Consider the following 23,726-nt stretch of genomic DNA (forward strand, 5'->3'; position numbering starts at 1 on the left):
ACACACTGCAATGGATTGACTCACTGACCACTCCCAACATGTCAGAGTACAGTCATTTAAATCTGCAGCTCTCAGTCTGCCAACTGGTCTTCCTTAAGGATCAATTTTGTGACCTTTGTTATTTTCACTATACATGATTGACCTTCCATCCATATGTCCCATTGTCTCTGTGCAGACACTGACCTTTCACTTTATGGTAGCGATGAAACGCCACACTCAGAAGCTCACCAATGCCATGGTTAACATCACAGCTTGGTTAAAGCACTATTGCTTGCAGTTAAACACATCTAAAATAATTGCAATGTTTTTCAGCAAGTCCAATAATAATTTCACTGCTGAACCAAATGTTTTTGTTTTAAGAGAGAGGCTGCAGATTGTGTCAGAATCCAAATATATAGGTATTATATTGGATTCAAACCTGTCTTTAAAATTACACATCAAAAGTGTCTGCAATAAAATCAAATTAAACCTCAGTAATTTCAGACACATTCACGATCAGATGTCCACACAGTCAGTAATAATGTACATGCACTCCATGGTTTTCTCACATATCACCTACTGTCTGATCACAGGCTTGTAATACATCTTAAAAACCTCTGCAAACATTAAACAAACAAACTGTTAAAATATGGATAAGATACCCAACATTGTTTATTTACCATTGTCCAATATGACAAAAAACATGGATTACTGAGTTGAGAAAACAAGCTCAATGTCGGGTACCGGGGGCCAGGGCGGTTAGGTTCACCTTCACTTCCGGGTTGGGGCTTTTATTTTGTTTGGTTCCGGTTCGGTGTTCTGTTGTGCTTCTGTTGACTTGACTTCTTCATCGCCAGCACCTGTTTACTCACCTGTTGTCAATCACTGTTGTGTGTGTGTGTGTATATATACCTTGTGTTCCTCCTCACTTATCACCGGATCGTTCTCTTATGACGGTTACTAGTGTACGAGTCTCAGAGCCTTCCTCAGGATTAAAATCCTTGTGTTTCACAACTTCTGTCGTCCTGCATCTTGTGTCCACGTCTTCGTTCCTTGACATTACGATCCGGTCACCATGGACGCAGCAGACGCAGAAGCTTCTCGAGCAAACACCAGCAGCCAGGAGTGGGTCATCCGCCACCAGGAGGAACAGCTGAACTGCCTCCGCCGAGGTATGCTGGAGATGGCCGATCGCCAGGAGAAACAGCTGACTGCGATCTGCGATCGCATCGACACCCTGGCAAGACAGGTTCAGCAGCCGCTGACACCTCATCCGCTCCATCCCTCCTCTGCCGCATCCGCACCGATAGTTCCGGTCCAGACGTCTCCCGCCCCAGCGGTTCAGCTGGCCCGACCGGAGAGGTTTTCTGGCGACTCTGGGGACTGCCAGGCGTTTGTCACACAGTGTGAACTCCATTTCGAGCTGCAGGCTGCCAGTTTTCCCACGGATCGTGCCAAGGTGGCGTTTATTATTTCTCACCTCACCGGCAGAGCCGGAGCGTGGGCCACCGCGGAGTGGCAAAGTGGGGGAGCAACCTGCGCTTCTCTTTCTGTTTTTCTCGACGCTTTCACCCAAGTTTTTCAGCACACGAAACCCGGTCGAGAGGCAGCCGGGCGCTGATGCGGTTGACGCTGGGAAATCGTCGGGTGACAGACTACGCTATCGAGTTCCGGACTCTCGCTGCTGAGAGCGGATGGAATCCCGCCGCGCTCGTAGACGCTTTCCTGGAGGGGCTGTCCGAGGTGCTGAAGGACCACCTAGCTCCTTTGTAGTTGCCATCTTCTCTGGAGCCTCTCATCGCTCTAGTCATCAGGATTGACAATCGACTGCAGGATCGCCGACGGGGGCGCCGGTCGAACGCTTCCTTTTCCTGCGGACGCACTGACGACTACGACCCGCCCTCTTCTCATCCTTCTTCTGTTGCTTCCACAGACTCTCCTGTAGTTCCGTTGGAGGAACCCATGCAGCTGGGCCGTGGTCGTTTATCCCCCTCTGAGCGCAGACGACGGATAGCGGCGGGTGAGTGTCTTTACTGTGGTCAGCGGGGACATTTCTGTAAGCACTGCCCAAATGTCTCCGTTCGTCATTAAGAGTGGGCACGCTGACGAACGGAGGGCGAGCGCCCACCTGTTCGAAATCCACCTCCTGTTTTCTGGAGGGTCATGTCATGTCTAGGGGTGGGGGGTTTCCTGTTCAGGCCTTATTGGACTCAGGGGCTGAACAGAACCTCATGGATGCCGAGCCAGCCAAACGGGTCGGACTAAAGACAGAGTTACTTCCCCGCTCTTGGCAGGTTATCTCCCTTAATGGAGAGGTTGTCGCCACGATTGACCAGATCACTGAACCCGTTCACCTCATACTGTCTGGGAACCATCACGAGCATACTTGTTTTTTTCTGTTTGACTCACCACATAATCCGGTGGTTCTGGGGTTTCCTTGGCTCCTGGCCCATAATCCAGTCATTGACTGGCCTAACAACCGTATAAACAGTTGGAGTAATCACTGTCACGAAGTCTGCTTACGCTCAGCTCGGCATCCAGGGGCTGATTCCGCTGACCCAGTAGGACAGCCGTCCTCACCCGACCTCTCCAAGGTGCCCTCTGAATACCACGATCTGGGGGAGGTGTTTTCGAAATCCCGGGCTCTCTCATTACCTCCTCACAGGCCTTATGACTGCTCCATAGAGTTGCAGGCTGGTGCTACACTCCCCAGGACTCATCTTTACAGTCTGTCTAAGCCTGAGAGGGAGGCCATGGAGCAGTATGTGACTGACTCTCTTCGGGTGGGCCTTATCAGACCCTCTTCGTCCCCTGTGGGAGCGGGGTTTTTCTTTGTAGGGAAGAAGGACGGTTCTTTACGGCCATGCATTGATTTTCGTGGGTTAAACGCCATCACTATTAAGAACCGTTATCCTCTTCCCCTCATGAACACTGCATTTGAGTCTTTGCAGGAGGCCCGTATCTTCACTAAATTGGACTTAAGGAATGCGTACCACTTGGTGCGTTTGAGGGAGGGTGACGAGTGGAAGACCGCTTTCAACACACATCTTGGACACTATGAGTATCTGGTGATGCCGTTTGGTTTGTCCAACGCTCCGGCTGTCTTTCAGGGCATGATTAACGATGTGCTACGAGATTACATCCATCATTTCGTGTTTGTGTACCTGGATGATATTCTCATCTTCTCCAGGACCCCCAGCGAACATAGGCGGCATGTTCGTCTGGTTCTCCAACGGCTCCTGGAGAATAAACTGTTTGTGAAGGCCGAGAAATGTGATTTCCACTCCTCTAGTGTATCGTTTTTGGGTTTTGCAATCACAGGAGGGGAGGTGCGACCTGATCCGGCTAAGGTCAGTGCGGTGGTGGATTGGCCCACCCCTGCCACTCGCAAACAGCTCCAACGGTTTTTGGGGTTTGCCAACTATCTTCGCCGTTTCATCCGGAATTACAGCTCAGTCGCAGCCCCCCTTACGGGTCTGACCTCCACTTCCTCGCCTTTTTATTGGACGGAGGCCGCCGAGGGTGCTTTTCGGGACCTCAAACGCCTTTTCACCACGGCGCCGGTTCTTGTCCAACCTGATCCCTCCGCCCAGTTCGTTGTGGAGGTCGACGCTTCGGACACTGGGGTTGGAGCTGTGTTGTCCCAGCGTAAGGGTGCGGACAGCAAGCTTCATCCTTGCGCCTTCTTCTCCCGCCGGCTTAATCCGGCGGAGACCAACTATGATGTGGGTGACAAGGAGCTTCTGGCTATCAAGTTGGCGTTGGAGGAGTGGAGGCACTGGTTGGAGGGGGTGGGTCAGCCTTTTGTGGTCTGGACTGATCATAAGAACTTGTCCTGTATCCGGACCGCAAAACGGCTTAACTCTAGACAGGCACGGTGGTCACTGTTTTTTGCTCGTTTTGATTTTGTGGTGTCTTACCGCCCTGGCTCCAAGAACGTCAAACCAGACGCTCTTTCTCGGCAACAGGAACCAGTGGTGGAGAGTCAGCAACCTAAGACTGTGATACCTGCCTCCTGTGTTCTGGGTGCCCTCTCCTGGCAGCTGGAGAGGGATATCAAAGCTGCCCAGACCCGGGAACCGGACCCTGGTGGTGGGCCACCTAAAAGACTCTATGTACCCAGGGCCGTAAAGAGTCATGCCCTTTAATGGGCTCACGCTACTCGCATCACTTGTCACCCCGGTGTACACAGAACTGTCTCCTTCCTGCGTCGCTGTTTCTGGTGGCCCAGCTTGGCGAAGGACGCCCGAGAGTTTGTTTTGGCCTGCACGATCTGCGCCCAGAACAAGGTCAGCAATCGACCACCAGCAGGTCTGTTACTCCCCTTACCTGTTCCGAGCCGTCCGTGGTCCCACATCGCCCTGGACTTTGTGACCGGTCTGCCATCCTCCTCTGGGAAGACTGCAATCATGACGATCGTGGACCTGTTTTCCAAGGCAGCCCACTTCGTGCCCCTGAGAAAGCTGCCTTCGGCCGTTGAGACCGCCAGACTCGTCATTGAACATGTGTTCCGGCTGCACGGCATTCCGGTGGATATCGTCTCTGACCGCGGTCCTCAGTTCATTTCACAATTATTGAAGACTTTCTGTGCAGCCTTTGGTCCCACGGTCAGTTTCTCTTCGGGGTTCCATCCACAGTCCAACGGGCAGGCCGAGAGGACCAATCAGGACCTTGAGGTGGCTCTCCGATGCGTCTGTTCCCGTAACCAGGCATCTTGGAGCACCCTGCTGCCGTGGGTTGAGTATGCCCACAACTCTATGACATCATCTGCTTCAGGTATGTCCCCTTTGAGAGTTCCCTGGGCTACCAACCTCCGTTGTTTCCGGAGCAGGAGGCGACGGTCCCGTCGGTTCAACACCTCTACCGCTGCTGCAGGCGCATCTGGAGGGAGGCACGCGCTGCTCTTCTTCGCTCGTCCGCAGCTAACAAGAGACTGGCCGATCGGCATAGGGTACCTGCACCCACCTACACACCAGGTCAGTTGGTTCTCCTATCAACAGCTAACATCAAGCTGCGGACGGAGTCGAGGAAGCTGTCTCCCAAGTACATCGGGCCTTTCGAGGTGGAGAGGGTCATCAACCCTGTGGCGGTCCGACTGCGCCTTCCTCGTACTATGCGTGTTCATCCAGTCTTTCACGTCTCTCAGCTCAAGCCACACGTTACGAGTCCTCTCCAGCCTTCTCCCTCCCAACCGCCACCTCCTCGTATCATCGACGGTCAGCCTGCATGGACCATCAGACGCATCATGGACGTCAGGTGGCGGGGTCGGGGTCTGCAGTACCTGGTGGATTGGAAGGGGTACGGGCCCGAGGAGAGGTCCTGGGAGCCGACATCAAGGATGCTGGACAAGGACATGCTCCGTGAGTTCCACCGCCGCCATCCTGACAAGCCCGATGGTGCGCCCAGAGGCGCCCCTTGAGGGAGGGTTACTGTCGGGTACCGGGGGCCAGGGCGGTTAGGTTCACCTTCACTTCCGGGTTGGGGCTTTTATTTTGTTAGGTTCCGGTTCGGTGTTCTGTTGTGCTTCTGTTGACTTGACTTCTTCATCGCCAGCACCTGTTTACTCACCTGTTGTCAATCACTGTTGTGTGTGTGTGTTTATATATACCTTGTGTTCCTCCTCACTTATCACCGGATCGTTCTCTTATGACGGTTACTAGTGTACGAGTCTCAGAGCCTTCCTCAGGATTAAAATCCTTGTGTTTCACAACTTATGTCGTCCTGCATCTTGTGTCCACGTCTTCGTTCCTTGACACTCAAATTTTTAAATCTCTGTGTCATGTACAAAATTATTCATGGCCCATCATCCCCTCCTCTTCCCCAGTTTGTTGACATTTGGACAGCTGAATACAACAGAACTCGGAGTGCAGTCAGAGGAGACTGAATCATTCCCTTTAGAAAAAGTGTTCATGGTCATATTCCTTTTTCTGTTAGAGCTGCTACTGAGTGGAACCTAACCCCCCCAAATCCCTTGTGTTATCTTAGATGACCCCACCCTTACATTGATGTGTTCTCCCTACCATGACAAAGGTGGATAAAGGTGGAGAGATTTCATGTAATCCATGGACACCAGTGAAGATCACAAATCATTGAAGAAAAAAGGTTCAGAGCACTGTTTAGTGGGTCTAGATGACCCAACTGCCAATTTTAAAGTGCCTAGGATAGCACAAGGGTTACCTATCAGAAATTGAAACACATGTAATTCATTTAAAACAGACATTTAAGACCATTTTAAAGAAATGGCTCATTGTCAATCAGAGCTGTCAACACTAAGTAGACCTCTCACCGATCCCCGGTACCATCTTGTTTTGTATGTAATAATAATAATTATAATGGATTACATTTCTCTGCACTTTTCCATACGCTCAAAGCGCTTACAATGTGTCCATTATTCATTCACTCCTCATTCATACTTGGTGATGGTAAGCTACTGTTGTAGCCACAGTTGCCCTGGGGCAGACTGACAGAGGCGTGGATGCCAGTTCGCACCCCTCTGACCATCACCGGGACATTCATACACATTCACACACCAGTGGAGCGACACTGCGGGCAAGGAGAGTGAAGTGTCTTGCCCAAGGACACAACGACAGTTGGCTGGGGGGAGCGGGGATCGAACCGCCGATCCTTCGATCTTTGGACGAAATGCTCAACTGCCTGAGCCACTGCCGCCCGTTATGTGTGTATATGTTCATGCATTTGTCTGATTTGGATTGTTTTATTGCTAATTTACTTTTAGGTTAACTGCTAATTTTACTTAATGTATTGTTCGATATACACAATGTAATGTAAACATGTAATCTTATTTTGATCCTTTAGGCTGATTTTAACATCTACCAAGAGACTGCAGAAGAAAAATATACCTTTGGCCAACTCTGGCATGTTGACAGGAATGTTTATTAAAATGCGCTGTCCATGTATCGAATAAATAAATAAATCTTTTTAAAAAATTGTTGTAACTGGATTATAAAAAAGGGTTTCTTAACACATTCTCATTCTTTCGATACAGCCAGTGGTCATTTAAAAATGAATAACAATAGATAAGCTGTTCTCAACATGAAGTTTTGGAAATTAGTAAAAACGCATTTTTTAGATTTTATGGAAGCAACCATTCTAAAATGAGCAAAAAAAAAAAAGCCCTTTTACTGCCTCTAGCGGAATGAGGATGCACTGCAGGGCAGCAAACATGGACTTAGTTCTATGGAATGGGTTTTCAAAGAAAGTATCAATCATTTTAATGAGATAGAAACTTGTTTATCAAAAAGGATGTGAGTGGTTATATAGGGTTAATAGCACCCATTTTTTTGTTATTCACTAGTTATTTATTTAACATGCGAGCCATTGCTTCCTTTTTTGCTAGACACATCTATTTTTTAAATATGAGCAATACATTATCTTCTAACAGGAATTCCCAATCATTGACTTGTTGACTTCCTCATGCAGGTTGCTCGACCCAAGAAGAGAGGTGAGACGGTCAAGTTCAGTCAACATGCTGTTGTATCAAGTCACGAGGGTCAACCATGCGTCATGATCCGGGTGGCAAACATGAGGAAAAGCCTACTACTGGGATGCCAGGTGATGCACCATAGAGGTTGTTATCAGTTGTAGGTGCTTTAATTTATTTATTTTCAACTGAACGTCATTGATTTGCAGCATCTCATTCTGGGGTCTTATGTTAAAATGTAACTCGACCTATTAAGATCTTTTTGTAAAAATAACTTGGAGCTTTGATTTTAGTTAAGATGACCTCCTAATGCAGCTAATTCAACAAATTATCATTTTCAGTTCTATACCATCTATAAAATGTTGTAGAACTCTGTGCATAGTTGTGAATAATAATATGGAACAGTGCATTTTAAAGATACAGAAAACGAATATATTGGTTAGTGACTAGAAAATAATTCTGACTGTCATTCCCATTGAGTATTTAGAAAAATCGTACAAAAATATCATTTGAATAATCATTTGGAACATGCTGTAAAAGAAACTCTTTTTTTCTATGGGGCCGGATTTACCAGAGGGTTCCATGTGAATAACATGCAAACACAGAAATGTGTTGCACTAAAATTTATCAACAGAGTGCTGGAGGATTGCAGGCTGTAAAAGAGGGGAAATGATAAACACAATTTAATTAGCCTGTTTTCCTTTGTTAAATATATGGGTGTCTCTGACAAAACACAAAAACTAAGAGAAGTGGATGCAGATAGATCCATGCAGCACATACTGCAAGATTTATCAACATTTCCTAGATTTTTAACATCAGTGTGGTATTTCCCAACATCCCAGTCAGAAGTTTATAAGCGCTTTCTGGTAAACAAAACTGGTCAGATGACTCTGTTATGTTACACCCCGGTATGTCTCTTTTCCAGAGGTTTTATTATAACTAATATGTTCATCTAGTTTTATTAAAAGCTAAGTTCACATTTAAATGTTTTTGAAATATTGTTGCAGAGTGCAGCAATTTCTCTCCATGGTTTGGATATTTTTAACTTAAAAAAATACATGGTTGCTAATAATTGAAATTCATTCAAATCTGATGACAACTATGACGAAGACGGAATACATTCGTTGCAACATGTCACGCATGTGTCAAACATAACTTGTGTCTGATAAAAAAAACAATAAGTCAATTCATTGGAAAAAACTGCAAAGTTGTTTTGTTATTTTCACAAAACCTCTTTTGTTCTCGCCAGTTTTGGGGTCATGAAACAAGAACCTAGTGTACAACATTGGTAATACATCATGGAAGGTTTTAGCGTGTCAAACACCTTGGCAACATAAACTGAGTCTGTCTTGTGTCACAGGTGACAGGAAAGTTGCTTCAGACTTCCCTAACAAAGGAGGGTGAGACGGTTCGTCTGGACCAGCGCAACGTGCCTTTCCAAGTAGATATGTCCACTGACAGCCCCTTCCTTGTTATACCGCTCACCTACTATCATGTCATTGATGAAAACAGCCCCCTCAGAGCTTGGGCAGCAAAAGGTAGGGCTTAGTGTGTTGTTTTTAGTTGAAACAATTTGTAGTCAATTGTTTAATTGTAGTCAATACAATAAAAAAAAATCATGGGACCTCAATAGGGACCTGCAGCTTTTGAAAGATCGTACATTTACATCATGTAGCACAGAATGGGACCTCACCTCCCCGGCCTTCAAACCCAGTAAATCAGCCTTCCGTCAGAGAACTGTTGGAGCCACCACCTCGAACACTGAGTTTGGGGGTCCTAATCACCCCAGGCCTCAAAACCAGTAAACCAGCCTCCCATCAGACGACCGTTAGAGCCCCCACCTCTAGGACAATTAATCACTAATTTCTTTCCCCTATTCCATAAAAGTATAACTTCACCTTTATTCTGTAAACTTTAACGTCACCAGATTTCATATGTTCACACTTATTTTACAGACAGTTTTTCTTAATCTAATTTCTAGTCTTCAAATGTGGGATTCACAGACATTTTGGTTTAAATGTATTTAGATTTGTTTTTGTTTTATGTGAAGAAATCAAAATACTACTACAATAAAAATATTAATTTTAAACAGTCCATTGGCATGTCATATCATTAAAATAATTAACGAGTGCTGGTCTAATGGTTGGCCCTCACCTCTCTAAATCTGGCCCTCTTTGCAAAAAGTTTGGACATCCCTAGTTTACGCAATCAATGCAAATCAGCAAATTGTAAAGCGGATAAAAGCAGCTTTTCATATTGGCTTTGCACCAATACGGTATGCAACAAAAAAATGGCACAAAGCTACTTTTCTCCTCATCAGAATCAGCTGATTTATCTTGATTGCGTGAGTACTTTATGAATGTAAAGTGTACTTCACTACTGTAATAGGCTGCTTTTCTCTACTTCAGGATCAGTTGGAATTACGTAAATTGCACAAACAGTAGAAGAGTTATGATAGTCAAAGGTATGTCAACACTGGAGCTGAAGCACTGGGGAGTATTCCAGAAAGTATGTTTAAACAACCCTGACTTTAACCCTGAACTCTGGCTGAAGTCCGCCTGAACATGCTTATTCTGGGCACATACCCAGAATAAGCAAGTTCCAAAAGTTAACGTATTTACGCTCAACTTGGGAACCCTGGGTTAATGCGCGTGCACGGCAAGTACATAAAGACATTCTCAATGGATCGCCGATTTCCAGAGTCACCATGGAAACGCGTGGGGAAAAAAAAGAGAGTACTATACTTCAGTGAGACGGAGTCGGTGATTTTAATGACAGCTAATGAAGATTATACGGCCATCAAAAAAGTGATACGGCCTCATCAGCAAAAGAAAGAGTTTCTGCTTGGAGAAAAAGAATGGACAAAGTAAACACATAAGTTTCTATCTCATTTCCATTTTCATTGTGACGCATATACATATATAACTTATCCAACTTTGCCAACTTAAATAAATTACTTCTATTGGTAACAAGTAATTAAGTTACATTTATTCAACCTAATTTCGTAAGTCTATCCAACTCAAATGTGCAAATTTATCTAACTAAATGTCATATTACTCCAATTCAATTAAATATTTTTCCATCTTAATTTATTGTACTTCTTGAACTCTCATATGTTTAAGTTTGAGCCTGCAGATATCCTCATTTTTATAACAATAAAATGAATGAAACAAAATAGATTTACAGCCTGAACTCAATTACCATTTCTCGATCTTTAACATTACACTACTAAATAGTAGTGGTGCTAAATAAACTCATCATCCTCTTTCTCCCTCTTACTCATGCTGCAGAAAGAATTAAACATAACAGGACAAAATAACTAGGCAATACACAGTAAAACAGCTAAACAACTAAACACATTTGGTCAAAAACCCACACTTAAATCCGAATCCGTCCAGACAGCCAAAGGAAATGGTATCCCATAATTCCTTGCGGTACATGGAGACATTCTCAATGGATCACCAATTTCCAGAGTCACCATGGAAACGGGTGGAGAAAAAAAGAGAGAGCTATACTTCAGTGAGACGGAGTCGGAAATTTTGATGACGGCGTATGAAATGTGGAAGCGATTCTGTAGCATAATTAAAAATAAAAGTCAAAACCAGAATTGCTTTTTCATTTTCAAAATGAAGCTGCATTTTTTGACTTAAAATTAAAATGAAAAAATAATCCATCAAAATGCTTTTTCCTTTTTCTCCTTCAACATCGCTTATTCTGTCACTTAATTAAAATGATAATGAAAATGATATTTGACATTTCTTTTTTAAAAAGTTCTCTGGTAAATGTGTAGCAAAATTAATTTAGAAATGTCTAATTTGACAATTAAAATGGAATAACAGAAATGCTTTTTCATTTTCAAAATGTGACTGTATCAAATAACTCAAAGTTAAAATGAAAAATCAATACTTCAAAATGCTTTTTCATTTCTACTTAAAAAACGCTTATTCTGTGTCATAATTATAATGAAAATGCAAAGAGGGGATTGCATTTTCATTTTAACATCCACCCTGCGAACATTGTCGCAATATTCAATTCGAATAAGCATTTCCAGACTGGAGGCGGGGCGATGACGTCAGTGCTATCTCCGTCTGTCCGGCTGCTAACAGACTCATGCTAGGAGCAGTGGAGCTTTGTGTTAGCGGCAGAGAAGAGTGCTTTGTGACGGTTGTGAACTTCTGATGATTGCACACAGCTTCTCAGGACTACGTAGCAGCATTTCCGCCTTCTGCGGAAGCACCGCGGGTCGTCGAAACCCCCGACAAGCTTTTTTTCTTCGGACCGGTAGCCGCCTTCGCGCAGCGGAGCGCCAAGCCCCACGGCCAGAAGCTCCCGATCGCCGAAGGCGGATGTGCTGCTACGATCTCTGAGGAAACCGTCATATGAATTTTTGTTTCCAGTGGTGTCTAGAACAAAATAAAGGATGATGTAATTCCCACATATTTACATCCAAGAGGCTGTTGGAAATAATCTGTGGCTTTGAGGTTATTTTCCTTGCGTGTTCAAAAAAGTCGAGAAGAAGAAAACCACTGGATTCGGCTGGATTAAGATTAACAAATTTATTCCCTAACAATATTTCTAAAACAGAGTAAAACAAAATAAAAACAGACGTCCGGGTTCCCAAAGTTCCAGAGCTTGCAAAGCGCAAAGTTAACAGCGTCTTAACATGCCAGCCTGTTGTGACAACAAAAGGCTCCTATTCATCCAGGTGTTTTTATCCGGTGCATTCAGCCCCCTCCTCAGGAAAACAATATGGCTGCTACACTCCTCCTCTGGACGCTCGGATTGGCTGGCCGAAAGGTCTGCCCACTTCCTTCAGTCCATATTTGGAATCACAGCATCCAATTCCCGCTTCAGACGTCCAAGGGGTTACTTCACAGACGGACATCTGTCCGACCACCAACTATGTCCCCATGGGGTCCAGCACAGTCGCCCGGATCCTTCTCCGCAGGCAGTCAGTCTCAACTCTTTGTCCTTCACATGTGAGTTGGCACCTTCAGAGGTTCCCACACATTGAATCGGATCCTAGAGGCAATTTATTTCTGGTCCATGTCAGACCTACAGCCAAGCCTTCCAGATGGTCTTAGAAGATCAAAGACTGTTTCTCCTGAAGGGGGATGAGTTTGGAGCTGCAGCATTAAAACCTCTTTACATATGCAATGTTCAGGAAGTCCCTTTAAAATTAAAAGGACGGGAACCACACACAGTAAACCTGAAAGAGAACCTTCAACGAAATAAAGATAAGATAAAAAGCCTAAGAGAAATAAGGACCACAAAAATATAAAGTCTTTCAATGCTCATTGCCTGTTCTGACTATTAAGTACCTCCACGGCTAATGTTTGAAGCACATATTAGCATAATGGTAACCCGTCTTCTTTCGGGTGCTCCTTGCAGCGAAGAAAAAAGCACTGACCGCACGGATTTTAAAAAATATGAGTGATCAGGCCTTTAATAATAATCACAACAATAAAAGCACATTTAGAAGATAGATAGATGGTTGGACCAACATGCGCTCAGCTTCGTGCTGAGTGCTTGTTGGTCCTACCAGTAAACGTTTAGCATGGCGAAATCTGCTATAGCTGTTGATGGGACTCCAGCTGTCATCGAACAGCAAAATCAGTGCAAAGCTGCAGGAGACTATCTTCTAAATGGGCTTGTGGATGTTAAAATGAAAATGCAATCCCCTCTTTGCATTTTCATTATAATTATTACCATTAATCTGCTTGCCACAGTGTCTCATCTGGGCCTTAGTAATTATTCAGGGATAATAACATCTATTTTTTTATTTTATTTACCAAGGCTGTGTCCCACCAAGGTGGGGTAGCCTAGACAAGGCACACAATTTTAGCTCCCTCTGTCTCTTCCCCAAACCCTCCTCCTTCAGTGTGTGAGTGCGTGTGTGTGTATGTGCGTGTGACTGGTCTGAGGCCTGGTCTAAGCCACACCACACTGCACCAGGGTCAGCTGCACACTCCAGTGTGGGCACCTCCACAGCAGGGCCTCAGCCAAGGCTGGTTTCCCCTTGCCGCTTCATCCCAAGACCAGACCTCTACCACAACCATCCATTCATCCATACACAAGCTCTCTCCACCCATCCCTGTCCTGAGCAGCCTCTCTCCCCTGCACCACAGTCATCCCTCTTGCATTCAACGCTCTTCTTACACCCTCTGTCCATCCCATTCGCGGTCTTCCTCTCATTCTCACTCCACTCACATCAGATTTGTATACCCTTTTCACCAATCGCTCCCTTCCCATTCTTTCAACATGTCCAAACCATCCCAGTGCCTTTTGCTCTGCTCTATCAGCCAACTCTCGCGTCACACCAGTTCTCTCTCGGATAACTTCATTTCTCACACGATCCATACGGGTCATACCACACATACTCCTCAAACATCTCATCTCAACTACATTCAGCTTCCTCTTTTCCGCCAGTTTCAGACTCCACGTTTCAGCTCCATATAACGCTGCAGGCACCACTCATACAATCTCCTTTTTGCATCCTTTCCCAGTGACCTACATTCAAACACTCTCTTCATTCCCCCCCATACCTTTCGTACTTCATTCATTCTAAACTCTACCTCTCCCCCCATTCCACCATCCACACAGACACACGACCCCAAATACTGAAAACACTCTACCTCTTCCAACAACTCCCCATTTAATGCCACATTCAATCTACGTTCACCTTTTAACCTCGTACACCTCATCACCTTACTCTTTTCCACATTCACTCTCAACTTCCTTCTGTCGCACACCCTTCCAAACTCCTCAACCAGACGTGCCAAGCAGTGGCGGTTTTTGATATGGGCGATGTGGGCGGTCGCCCAGGGCGGCACTTCATAGGGGGCGGCATTTGCCGTGCCCGATGCGTTACACGTAATGTGTTACTACATTCAAAGAGGAAGCTTGGAGCTTTTAATTTAAAGTTTAAGTTTAAAAGTTTAGCTTTAGTGTGTTCAGTAAATGTTGATCTTCTTCGGCCCTTAAGCGTGTTTTTAACTTAGGCCCCTGTATGACTGAGTTTGACCCCCCTGTAATACGAGTCTAGAAAATTCATGCATTTTTTGTGTAAAATGGCTAAATAGAAGATAGGGAACACAACGGTATGTCGTCAAAATTTTGTATGTGTGCGGGGGGGGGGGGGGGGGGCGCTGGTGGGGTTACTCGCTCAGGGAGTAAGTTAGTGTAGAACCGCCACTGGTGCCAAGTTCTCTTCTGAGTCAGCCACTAGTGCAGTATCATCTACAAACAGCAACTGATTCACACTCCATTCGCTGCCGTCAGTATTTATCATGCTCACACCCGTACCCGACACCCTTTCATTCACCTCTTTTACCACACCATCCATATACACGTTAAACAACCACGGAGACATCACGCATTCCTGAGCAGACCAACCCTCACAGGAAACCACTCACTCGTGCTATTTCCCACTCTCACACACGCTCTACTGTTTCTATAAAAACTCTTCACACCTTCCAACAATCTACCATCAATACCATACATACTCAACACAACCCACAACGCCTCTCTATCAATCCTATCATACGCCTTCTCTAAATCCATGAATGCCCAAAACACCTCCCTCCCCTTAGCCAAAAACTTTTCACACACCTGTCTCACAACAAACACCTGATCCACACACCCTCTACCTCTCCTGAAACCACACTGCTCTTCACCAATCATACACTCAGTTCCCTCCACTACCCTATTAATCAACACTCTCCCATACACTTTGCCTACAACACTCAACAGACTAATACCCCTAAAGCTACCACATTCATACTTATCACCCTTGCCCTTGTACAGGGGAACCACACACGCACTCATCCAATCAAGTGGCACCTGCCCATTTGCAAAACACACATTCAACAATCTCACTAACCACTCAATCACGATCTCTACACCACACTTCAGGCATTCCACAGCACACCCATCCACACCTGCAGCCTTTCCTACTTTCAACTTTCCCACAGCTTGCTCAACTTCCTCTCCTGTAATCAACGCTTCATTCAACTCTTCTAATACATTCAGTCTACTTTCCCTTCCATCCATCCCAATCACAGCATCCCGATCTTCCTCCACATTCAGCAGCCTCTCGAAATACTCTGCCCATCTTTTTCTTACTGCATTCCCCTCATTCAACATCCTTCCATCCTCTGTTTTTACTTTCTCCTCCCTCCCCGACACTCCCTTTCGCACCCTCTTCACCTCCTTCCAAATCATTTTCTTGTTCTCTCGAAAATTATCAGTCAACTGTCTGCCCCACCTTTCGTCCGCAGCCGCTCTTGCCTCACGCACAGCTCTCTTAGCATCCCTTTTCTTCTCCTTATAACACTCATATGACTCCCTGTCCTTTCTCTGCAGCCATACTTCGTACACTCTTCTCAGCTACAGCCAACCTTACATCCTCGCACCATCATTCACTTCCCTTTCTTAGACCACCCCCAACACGTCTCACACCACACACTTCCTCTGCACTTCCAACCACTGCACTCTTGAACTGTTGCCATTCTTCCTCCATTCCAACAAGCATTTGCTCCTTCACCATATTCCACTTGCCACCTAATTCCCTCTGATACTCACACATTTTCTCTCTGTTCTTCAAAACACTCACTCTCAGAACTTTTCTTGCCTCCCCACTCTTTCTCGATCTCACCCATGGCGCACACCCACACGCAACCTTCCTTCCACCAAATAGTGATCAGACATACCTCCACACTCTCCCCTCCTCACACTTACATCCAGCAATCTACTGCATGCAACCTTTGAAACCACCACATAATCCATCAGTGCTTTGTCAATCACTCTTCCACCACTCTGCCTCACCCACGTATACTTATGGATCTCTTTCTTTCTGAACCATGTATTCCCGATCACCATCTCTCTTTCAGTGCACATTCCTATCAGTCTCTCACCATTATCATTCTTTCCAGGAACACCATGCACGCCAACAACACCCTCAATTTTCTCATCACCCACTCTAGCATTCAGATCTCCCATCAGCACTACATTCACATTTCCTCAAAATCATGGCAAGCACTCATCCAAGTCGTTCCAGAAGGTCACTCTCTCCTCTTCATTCCTCTCACTGCCAGGACCATATGCACTCACAAACACCCACAGCTCCTTCCGAAATTTCACTTTCACCCATATCAGTCTTGGTGAAACCTCCTTCCATTCAACCACACATCGTCTCACCTCACAGCTCACCAGCAAAGCCACACCTTCTACTGCTCTCCCGCTCTCTACACCAGACATTCTCCCACTCACACTTCCAAACACACACTCACCCTTCCCTTTCATCTTTGTCTCACTCAGTGCTAACACGCTCATTCCCCTCCTTCCAAACATCCTTCCAATCAGATCTCTTTTGCTTCCGTCCGTACTACACCCCCGCACATTCAACGACCCAATCTTAAGGGTTTGGGGAGGTAATCTCCCCTTCCCAATTCTGCCCTGTCCGTAGTTAGGAATGTACTTACAGGGGAGAGGATTCCCAGTCCTCTCGCTCCGTCCCTTTTAGTCGCCTTTTACGACACGCAGGGAATACGTTGGTAGTGTTCTTTACGACCCCCTAACCACAGGGGCTCTAACCACATCTAGTCCTATAAAACAGACATGATCATCTGGTGAACCAGTGACTGATGTGGAAGCGCAGCTGATAACAAGGGAAAGACCTTGTGACAGCATGGAAAAACATCTGACAGGAGGGAATAGACCCCACCGGGGCCACCATGGGCCAGCTACCAATGTTGGTGGAATACAGCACGAGTGGTGTATGGGTCCCACCCCAATTTTGCTACAAAGAATTCAAGGAAAACACCCCTAGAGCCTGCGAAAGCGGGGGCGGAAGATGGCTCACTGACTGCCAACCCGGTAACAAACATGGGAACGGAACAGACTACCAGATTAAAGATTAGCACACCTGAGGCTCCGATAGTTATAGCAGGAAGCAAGCTCCAGAAGTGTGTATGTGGTTGGACAAAAGTTACCACTACTCATGGCCTGCAGATACACTAGGGCAGGAAAAAGTGCCTAACGAAGGGACAACAGGGGCGTCGCATCGATAAGTACTTTTTAAAAAGTAGGTTGAATCAGTCGATTGAATTTCAGCAGCAAAACACACAACACAGTCTGCAGGACATCAACACTCCTGTCCCCGAGGAGGAAGAACTAGGCACAGGAGAACAACCAGAAGCCAACACGTCGCACCCCTCAATTGAGAAGAAGATCTTGGGGCGAAGGCCATTAGTCAAGTGGCCGAAGTCCTGCGACAAGACACTGTGGATGGAGGTCAACAACGATCTCTGCAATATCCTTGAAGGGGTCAGAGGCAACACCATGAAGAAATTGGAGAGAATGGGGAACCTCATCTTCACATACAGATTGGAACAGTTGTCGAGGGCAAACGATCTACTCCGACAATCCACACCAAACCCTGAAGGCAAAAAGAAATAGACCTGCTAGTTAAGGAGAGGTGGTAGCTGAAGAAACAGTGGAGGAAGGCCACAGAAGAGGAAAAGGAGGGAATAAACGTTCTGCAGGAAGAGATCAAGGGTAGGTTGTCCACACTGAGAAGAGCAGAAAACCTCCTGAAAACACAGAAGGAAGGAGCAAAACAAGATCACGCTTCTATAAAGATCCCTTAAAATTTGTAAAGAGTCTATTTACAAAAGAAAAAAGTGGAAGTCTCTCTGCATCAAAGGCTGTCCTGGAAGAAAATCTTAAAAAAAACCTCTACGGATGACCGACTCCATGAAGAGGTCTCACTCCCACCTGACATGCCACCAGTGAGCACACCAGAATACCAGCTTGACACGAGTCCACCTAGGTGGAGTGAAGTGGTCAAAATTGTGCGTAGGGCAAGGGCCGCATCTGCAACAGGCCCCAATGGAATTCCATATAGGCTCTACAAAAATGCCGCAGGCGTCCTGCAATTCTTCTGGAAACTGATAAAAGTTGTGTGGATAAAGAAGGAGATTCCAATATCCTGGCGGAGAGATGGAGGGATCCTTATCCCCAAGGAGAAGGACTCCTCAGATCTCTGCCAGTTCCGCCAGATCGGTCTCTTAAATGTTGAGGGAAAAATATTCTTCAGTGTAGTGGTTCATAGGCTAACAAACTACCTGCACAGAAACAACTTGATTGACCCATCAATCCAAAAATCAGGGATTCCAGGCTTCTCAGGATGTGTAGAACACACTAGTGTTATCTGGCATCAGATTCAGCTTGCCAAGAAAGAAAGAAAAGATCTCCATGTGGTCTTCCTGGACCTTGAAAACGCATTTGGTTTTGTCCCCCACAAGTTCCTGTGGACCCTGTGGAAAGCCTTTGATTATTTCAGAGTCCCACCAGCTCTTACAACCCCGGTAAAAGCCTACTTCCAGAATATCCAACTGTGTGTGACGACGGCAGAGTATAGTACAGCGTGGCAACACCTGGAAGTGGGAATCATGGCTGGCTGCACAATCTCCCCACTGGCATTCACCCTGGCCACAGAAGTCATCATACGGGCTTCTCAATGGGTTGGTGGGCAACGAATAAGACCTGGGCTGAGGCTTCCACCGGTCAGGGCCTACATGGATGGGTTAGACCTGACTACTCTGACTACGCCCAAGGCTTGCACAGTACGGCTGTTGGGAAAGCTTCACAAGAACATCGAGTTGGCACAGATGAAGATCTAGCCAAGTCCAGAAGTATCTCCATCGTCAAGGGGAAGCTGTCAGACCACCACTTCCACATTGGCAAGGAACCTATCCCAACAGTTTCTGAAAAACCAGTGAAAAGCTTAGGCCGCTGGTATGATGCTTCCCTCAAAGTTAAAGAGCAAGTAGAGCAGCTCAGAAAGGACATAGCTGGCGGCCTAGAGAACATCAACAGAACCCTGCTCCCAGGCAAACTGAGGCTTTGGTGCATGCAGTATGGTTAAATCCCACGACTTCTCTGGCCATTAACCCTGTATGAAGTGCCACTGTCAAAAGTGAAAAAGTTGGAGAGGCTGATCAATGCCTATGCCAGAAAGTGGCTTGGCCTTCCCAGGTGCCTCAGTACCATTGGACTCTATGGCAGGGGGATGTTAGAACTACCCATATCCAGTTTGGTAGAGGAGTACAAGTGTGCCAAGGTCAGGTTAGAGATGACACTCCAAGAGACCTGTGACTCACTGGTTTCCCAAGAAGCTCCCATCTTGGCCACTGTGAGGAAGTGGGCCCCTAAGGCAGCAACCATTCTGGCCAAGGCAGCACTTAGACACAAAGACATTGTGGGATGTGTGCAGGAGAGGAGGAGTGGTCTTGGTCTCTCATCTAGCGCACCTTCCTGGAGGAAGTCAACCCAGCTGAGATGCATAGACTGGTGGTCCAGGAGATACGCCGGGAAGAGGAAGCAGCAAGGTGTGCTCAAGCCATGGCCCAAGCAAAACAAGGTCAGTGGATGGGATGGCAAGGCGTGGAGAAGAGGAAGTTCTCCTGGAAAGATCTGTGGGAGATGGAGGCATCCAGGGCAAGCTTTATAATTAGGGCTATCCATGATGTCTTGCCTTCTCCTCCAAACCTAAACAGTGGTTTGGCGAAGACCCCCCATGCCCTTTATGTCAAAGCCCAGCAACATTGAAGCACATCTTGGTGGGATGCAAGATCAGCCTCAGTCAAGGCCGTTACACCTGGCGACACAATGTGGTTCTAAGGTGTCTGGCAACAGTGCTGGAAAGACAGAGAACAAGCGTGAATGCCCTTCCTCAGGCAACATCTCATTGGCAGCTAATACCCTTCGTCCGAGAGGGTCAGGCCACCTTCAACACCACCAGTGCAGCTGACATTGGACAGCTGGGTAGAGCACGGGACTGGAAAATGCTGGCGGACCTGGACAAAAAACTCTGCTTGCATCCACCAACCTTCGACCAGACCTTGTACTGTGGTCATCTACGCTCAAGCTCGTTTACATCATAGAGCTCACAGTACCTGGCAGAGTGCAATTATGAAAGGAAGATGCTGTGGTACGCCGAACTCGCAGCAGACACCAAAGAGCAAAGCTGGAGTGTGAAGGTACGCCCAGTGGAAGTAGGCTGCAGGGGTTTTGTGGCCACCTCAACACCCAGGCTACTCAGGGAGATGGGAGTGCGAGGGAAGGCTCAAAGGCAGATAGTTAAAGACCTCGCCCAGATAGCTGAGAAGGGGAGTCAGTGGCTGTGGATCAAGAGGAAGGAACTGACCTGGGCCTCCAAATGTCTGGTGACTGATGGGGGTGAACCTGGGACGCTGGGATTCACTGCTGAACCCTCTGGAGGTGTTGTGGGCCTATCAGCGAAACACTGAAGAAGGAGGGCGCCCATTTGAAAACCCAAGAGATGTCACCATTCATCTGCTTGCCACAGTGTCTCATCGCTGCCTTAGTAATTATTCAGGGATAATAACATCCAGTCCTATGAAACAAACATGACACAGAATAAGCGTTTTTTAAGTAGAAATAAAAAAGCATTTTGAAGTATTGATTTTTCATTTTAATTTTGAGTTATTTGATGCAGTTACATTTTGAAAATGAAAAAGCATTTCTGTTATTTCATTTTAATTGTCAAATTAGACATTTCTAAATGAATTTTGCTACACATTTACCAGAGAACTTTTTAAAAAAGAAATGTCAAATACCATTTTCATTATCATTTTAATTAAGTGACAGAATAAGCGATGTTGAAGGAGAAAAAGGAAAAAGCATTTTGATGGATTACTTTTTCATTTTAATTTTGAGTCAAAAAATGCAGCTTCATTTTGAAAATGAAAAAGCAATTCTGGTTTTGACTTTTATTTTTAATTATGCTACAAAATCGCTTCCATAATGAAGACTATACGCCCATCAAAAAAGTAATACTGCTGCATCATCAAAAGAAAGAGTTTCTGCTTGGAGAAAAAGAACGGACGAAGTAAACGCACGTGTTTCTGATCTTATTTCCATTTTCATTGTGACGCATATATATATAACTTATCCAACTTAAATTAATTCAATTGGTAACAAGTAATTGAGTTAATGTTGGATTATTGCAGCACCACTGCGTTGAACATGAAGGGAAGAAAATTACGGAGGCACTTCAACTTTTTCACTTGAGGTTTTTATTTTTTGAACTGCTCACAGGAACCGCATGTCCATACAACAACACGTTGTCTTTTCTTTTCTTAGACTCTACAAACAAAAACTTGCGCCTCCTAGCGGCGGGGATGAAATACTGCTTCTTAAAGGTACATAAAATAAATTCACAAATAGAGTTCATAAATAAAAGATATCTCAACACCCCACTTGTACTCAGGTTGCATACACAAACAAAAATAATACCGTAAACTACGGTACAGTTGTGGATGTTCCCACTTCTTTAAACACCAAACATACTGTTTGTAAACTCCCTTAGTTTTAGCTTAGAAGCTGGTTTGGTCATAACATCAGCAATCATCTCATCAGTAGTGCAGTATAATAGACACATTTTTCCTTCATTTACAATCGATCTCACAAAATGATACTTGATGCACACATGTTTGCATCGCTGCCGGTTCACAGGGTTTTTAGCTACAGCGATTGTTCCCTGGTTGTCTTCATACACTACTGTCTGTGTGTATTTGTAGTCATCAATGCCTTCTAATAACTGCTGTAGATACCTGCACTCCTGCATCATAGAGGCTAGAGCCGTGTATTCTGCCTCACAGGTAGAAAGCGCTACTGTACGTTGTTTCTTAGTTTTCCATGAAACTAAAGAACTGTTTTTACTCTAACTTACACAGCAACCTGTAGTGCTCCCCCTGTCGCCTGCAGTGTCACCTGCCTAGTCAGCATCACTATAAGCCACTATGCCCAACCCTTCAGTGTCGTTTCTCCTGAAACACATCTCCTTGTTTGTAGTTCCCTTGAGATATCTGAAAACACGTTTTACTGTAACCCATCGTTCTCCTGTTGATTCACGCAAATATTGTGATAACTTGCTCACCATGAAACATAGGTGTGGACGCATACATGTTGTAAGATATATTGGGCTACCCACAGCCTCTCTGTACATCTTCACATCCTTCATCTTAACAGCATCTTCTGTGTAGCATAGTTTCTGGTCACAGGGAGTTTCCCTGGCCTTGCATTTTTTGCAAATTGAACCGTGTCATTATCTTGTTGACATATGTTTCTTGTGACATTTTCACACATCCATCAGACTGGACAAAATCAATTCCGAGAAAATGCTTAAGTTTCCCCAAATCCTTCATCCTGAACTTTGCTGAAAGAATCTCTTTCATATTTCTTATGACATTTTCATTGCTTGTTGCAATTATCATGTCATCAACCAAGATTATTATTATTGTTTTATCACTGGTTGTTTCTTCCGTGTAAACAAAGTGGTCGGCTGGGTTTTGTACAAAATCCTTTACAGTCATGCATACCTCAGTTCCAGTTTCGACCAGACTGTTTCAAGCCGTAAAGTGATTTTTCTAGCTTACAAACCAAATCTTTGGTTTGGTCAGTGTAGATCTCATAATCTATGGGAGCGTGCAAGTAAGCTGTTGTTACGTCCATCTGATGAAGTAACAAGTTCTCTTGAGCTGCTTTTTGTAGCAAAACTCTTATGCTTGTCAAGTTAGTTGTTGGTGAAAAGATTTCACTGTAATCTATTCCTTTCTCCTGGCTGTAGCCCTTCTCCACAAATCTGGCTTTGTACTTGTCATTACCATCACTGTCACTTTTCACAGAACTGACCCATTTACTGTTCTCTTGCCCTTTGGCAGACTAGTGAGAGTAAAGGTGTTGTTCTCTCTCAATGACTGAATTTCTGCATCCATGGCTTTAATCCAGTGTTTTGCTTTATCTGACTCCACAGCTTCTTTGAATGTTTTTGGGATACCACACACTGCTCTGCGCTCATTTTCCTCACAAATTTGACAAGGCAATGTTTCTGGACTTTTTCTCAGGATTATAGACAAAATAGACTGGGCTGTTTTTGTCGTAACCAACAAAAAATCCTTGCTCACACTTTGAATCGAGCTTTCCTCTGTCCTGTTTGTATGTACAACACACATATCCAAATTTTTGACAGGTCTGGCTTTCTTCCTGTTAGCATTTGGAAAGGGGTCTTTCCTGTTCGCTTATTAAAGCATCTGTTTCGCACTACGGCTGCTGTTTGAACAGCATAGTTCCGTAGGCTTTTAGGGTGAATGACTTTCAATTAGCATACATCTGCCCATCTCAAAAAGAGTACGCCAGCCTCTCTCGGCAGTGCCGTTCTGATGAGGTGAATATGGTGCTGATGTTTCATGCTTAATACCATTTTTCCTCAACAAAGTTT

The 23,726-nt window shown here is 45.3% G+C and overlaps 1 protein-coding gene across 1 annotated transcript in view; it reads left to right on the plus strand.

Annotated features, from left to right (window-relative positions):
• LOC101157996 (ATP-sensitive inward rectifier potassium channel 10-like) overlaps positions 1 to 23,726 on the plus strand; it is a 67,526-nt gene that overhangs the window by 38,036 nt on the left and 5,764 nt on the right. Inside the window, exons 4-5 of the mRNA XM_023966268.1 lie at positions 7,420 to 7,551; positions 8,781 to 8,958. Coding sequence (XP_023822036.1) covers positions 7,420 to 7,551; positions 8,781 to 8,958 — 310 coding nt within the window. The remainder of the gene's footprint in view (positions 1 to 7,419; positions 7,552 to 8,780; positions 8,959 to 23,726) is intronic.

Source organism: Oryzias latipes, chromosome 18 (genome assembly GCF_002234675.1).
Source record: "Oryzias latipes chromosome 18, ASM223467v1".
NCBI lineage: Eukaryota > Metazoa > Chordata > Actinopteri > Beloniformes > Adrianichthyidae > Oryzias > Oryzias latipes.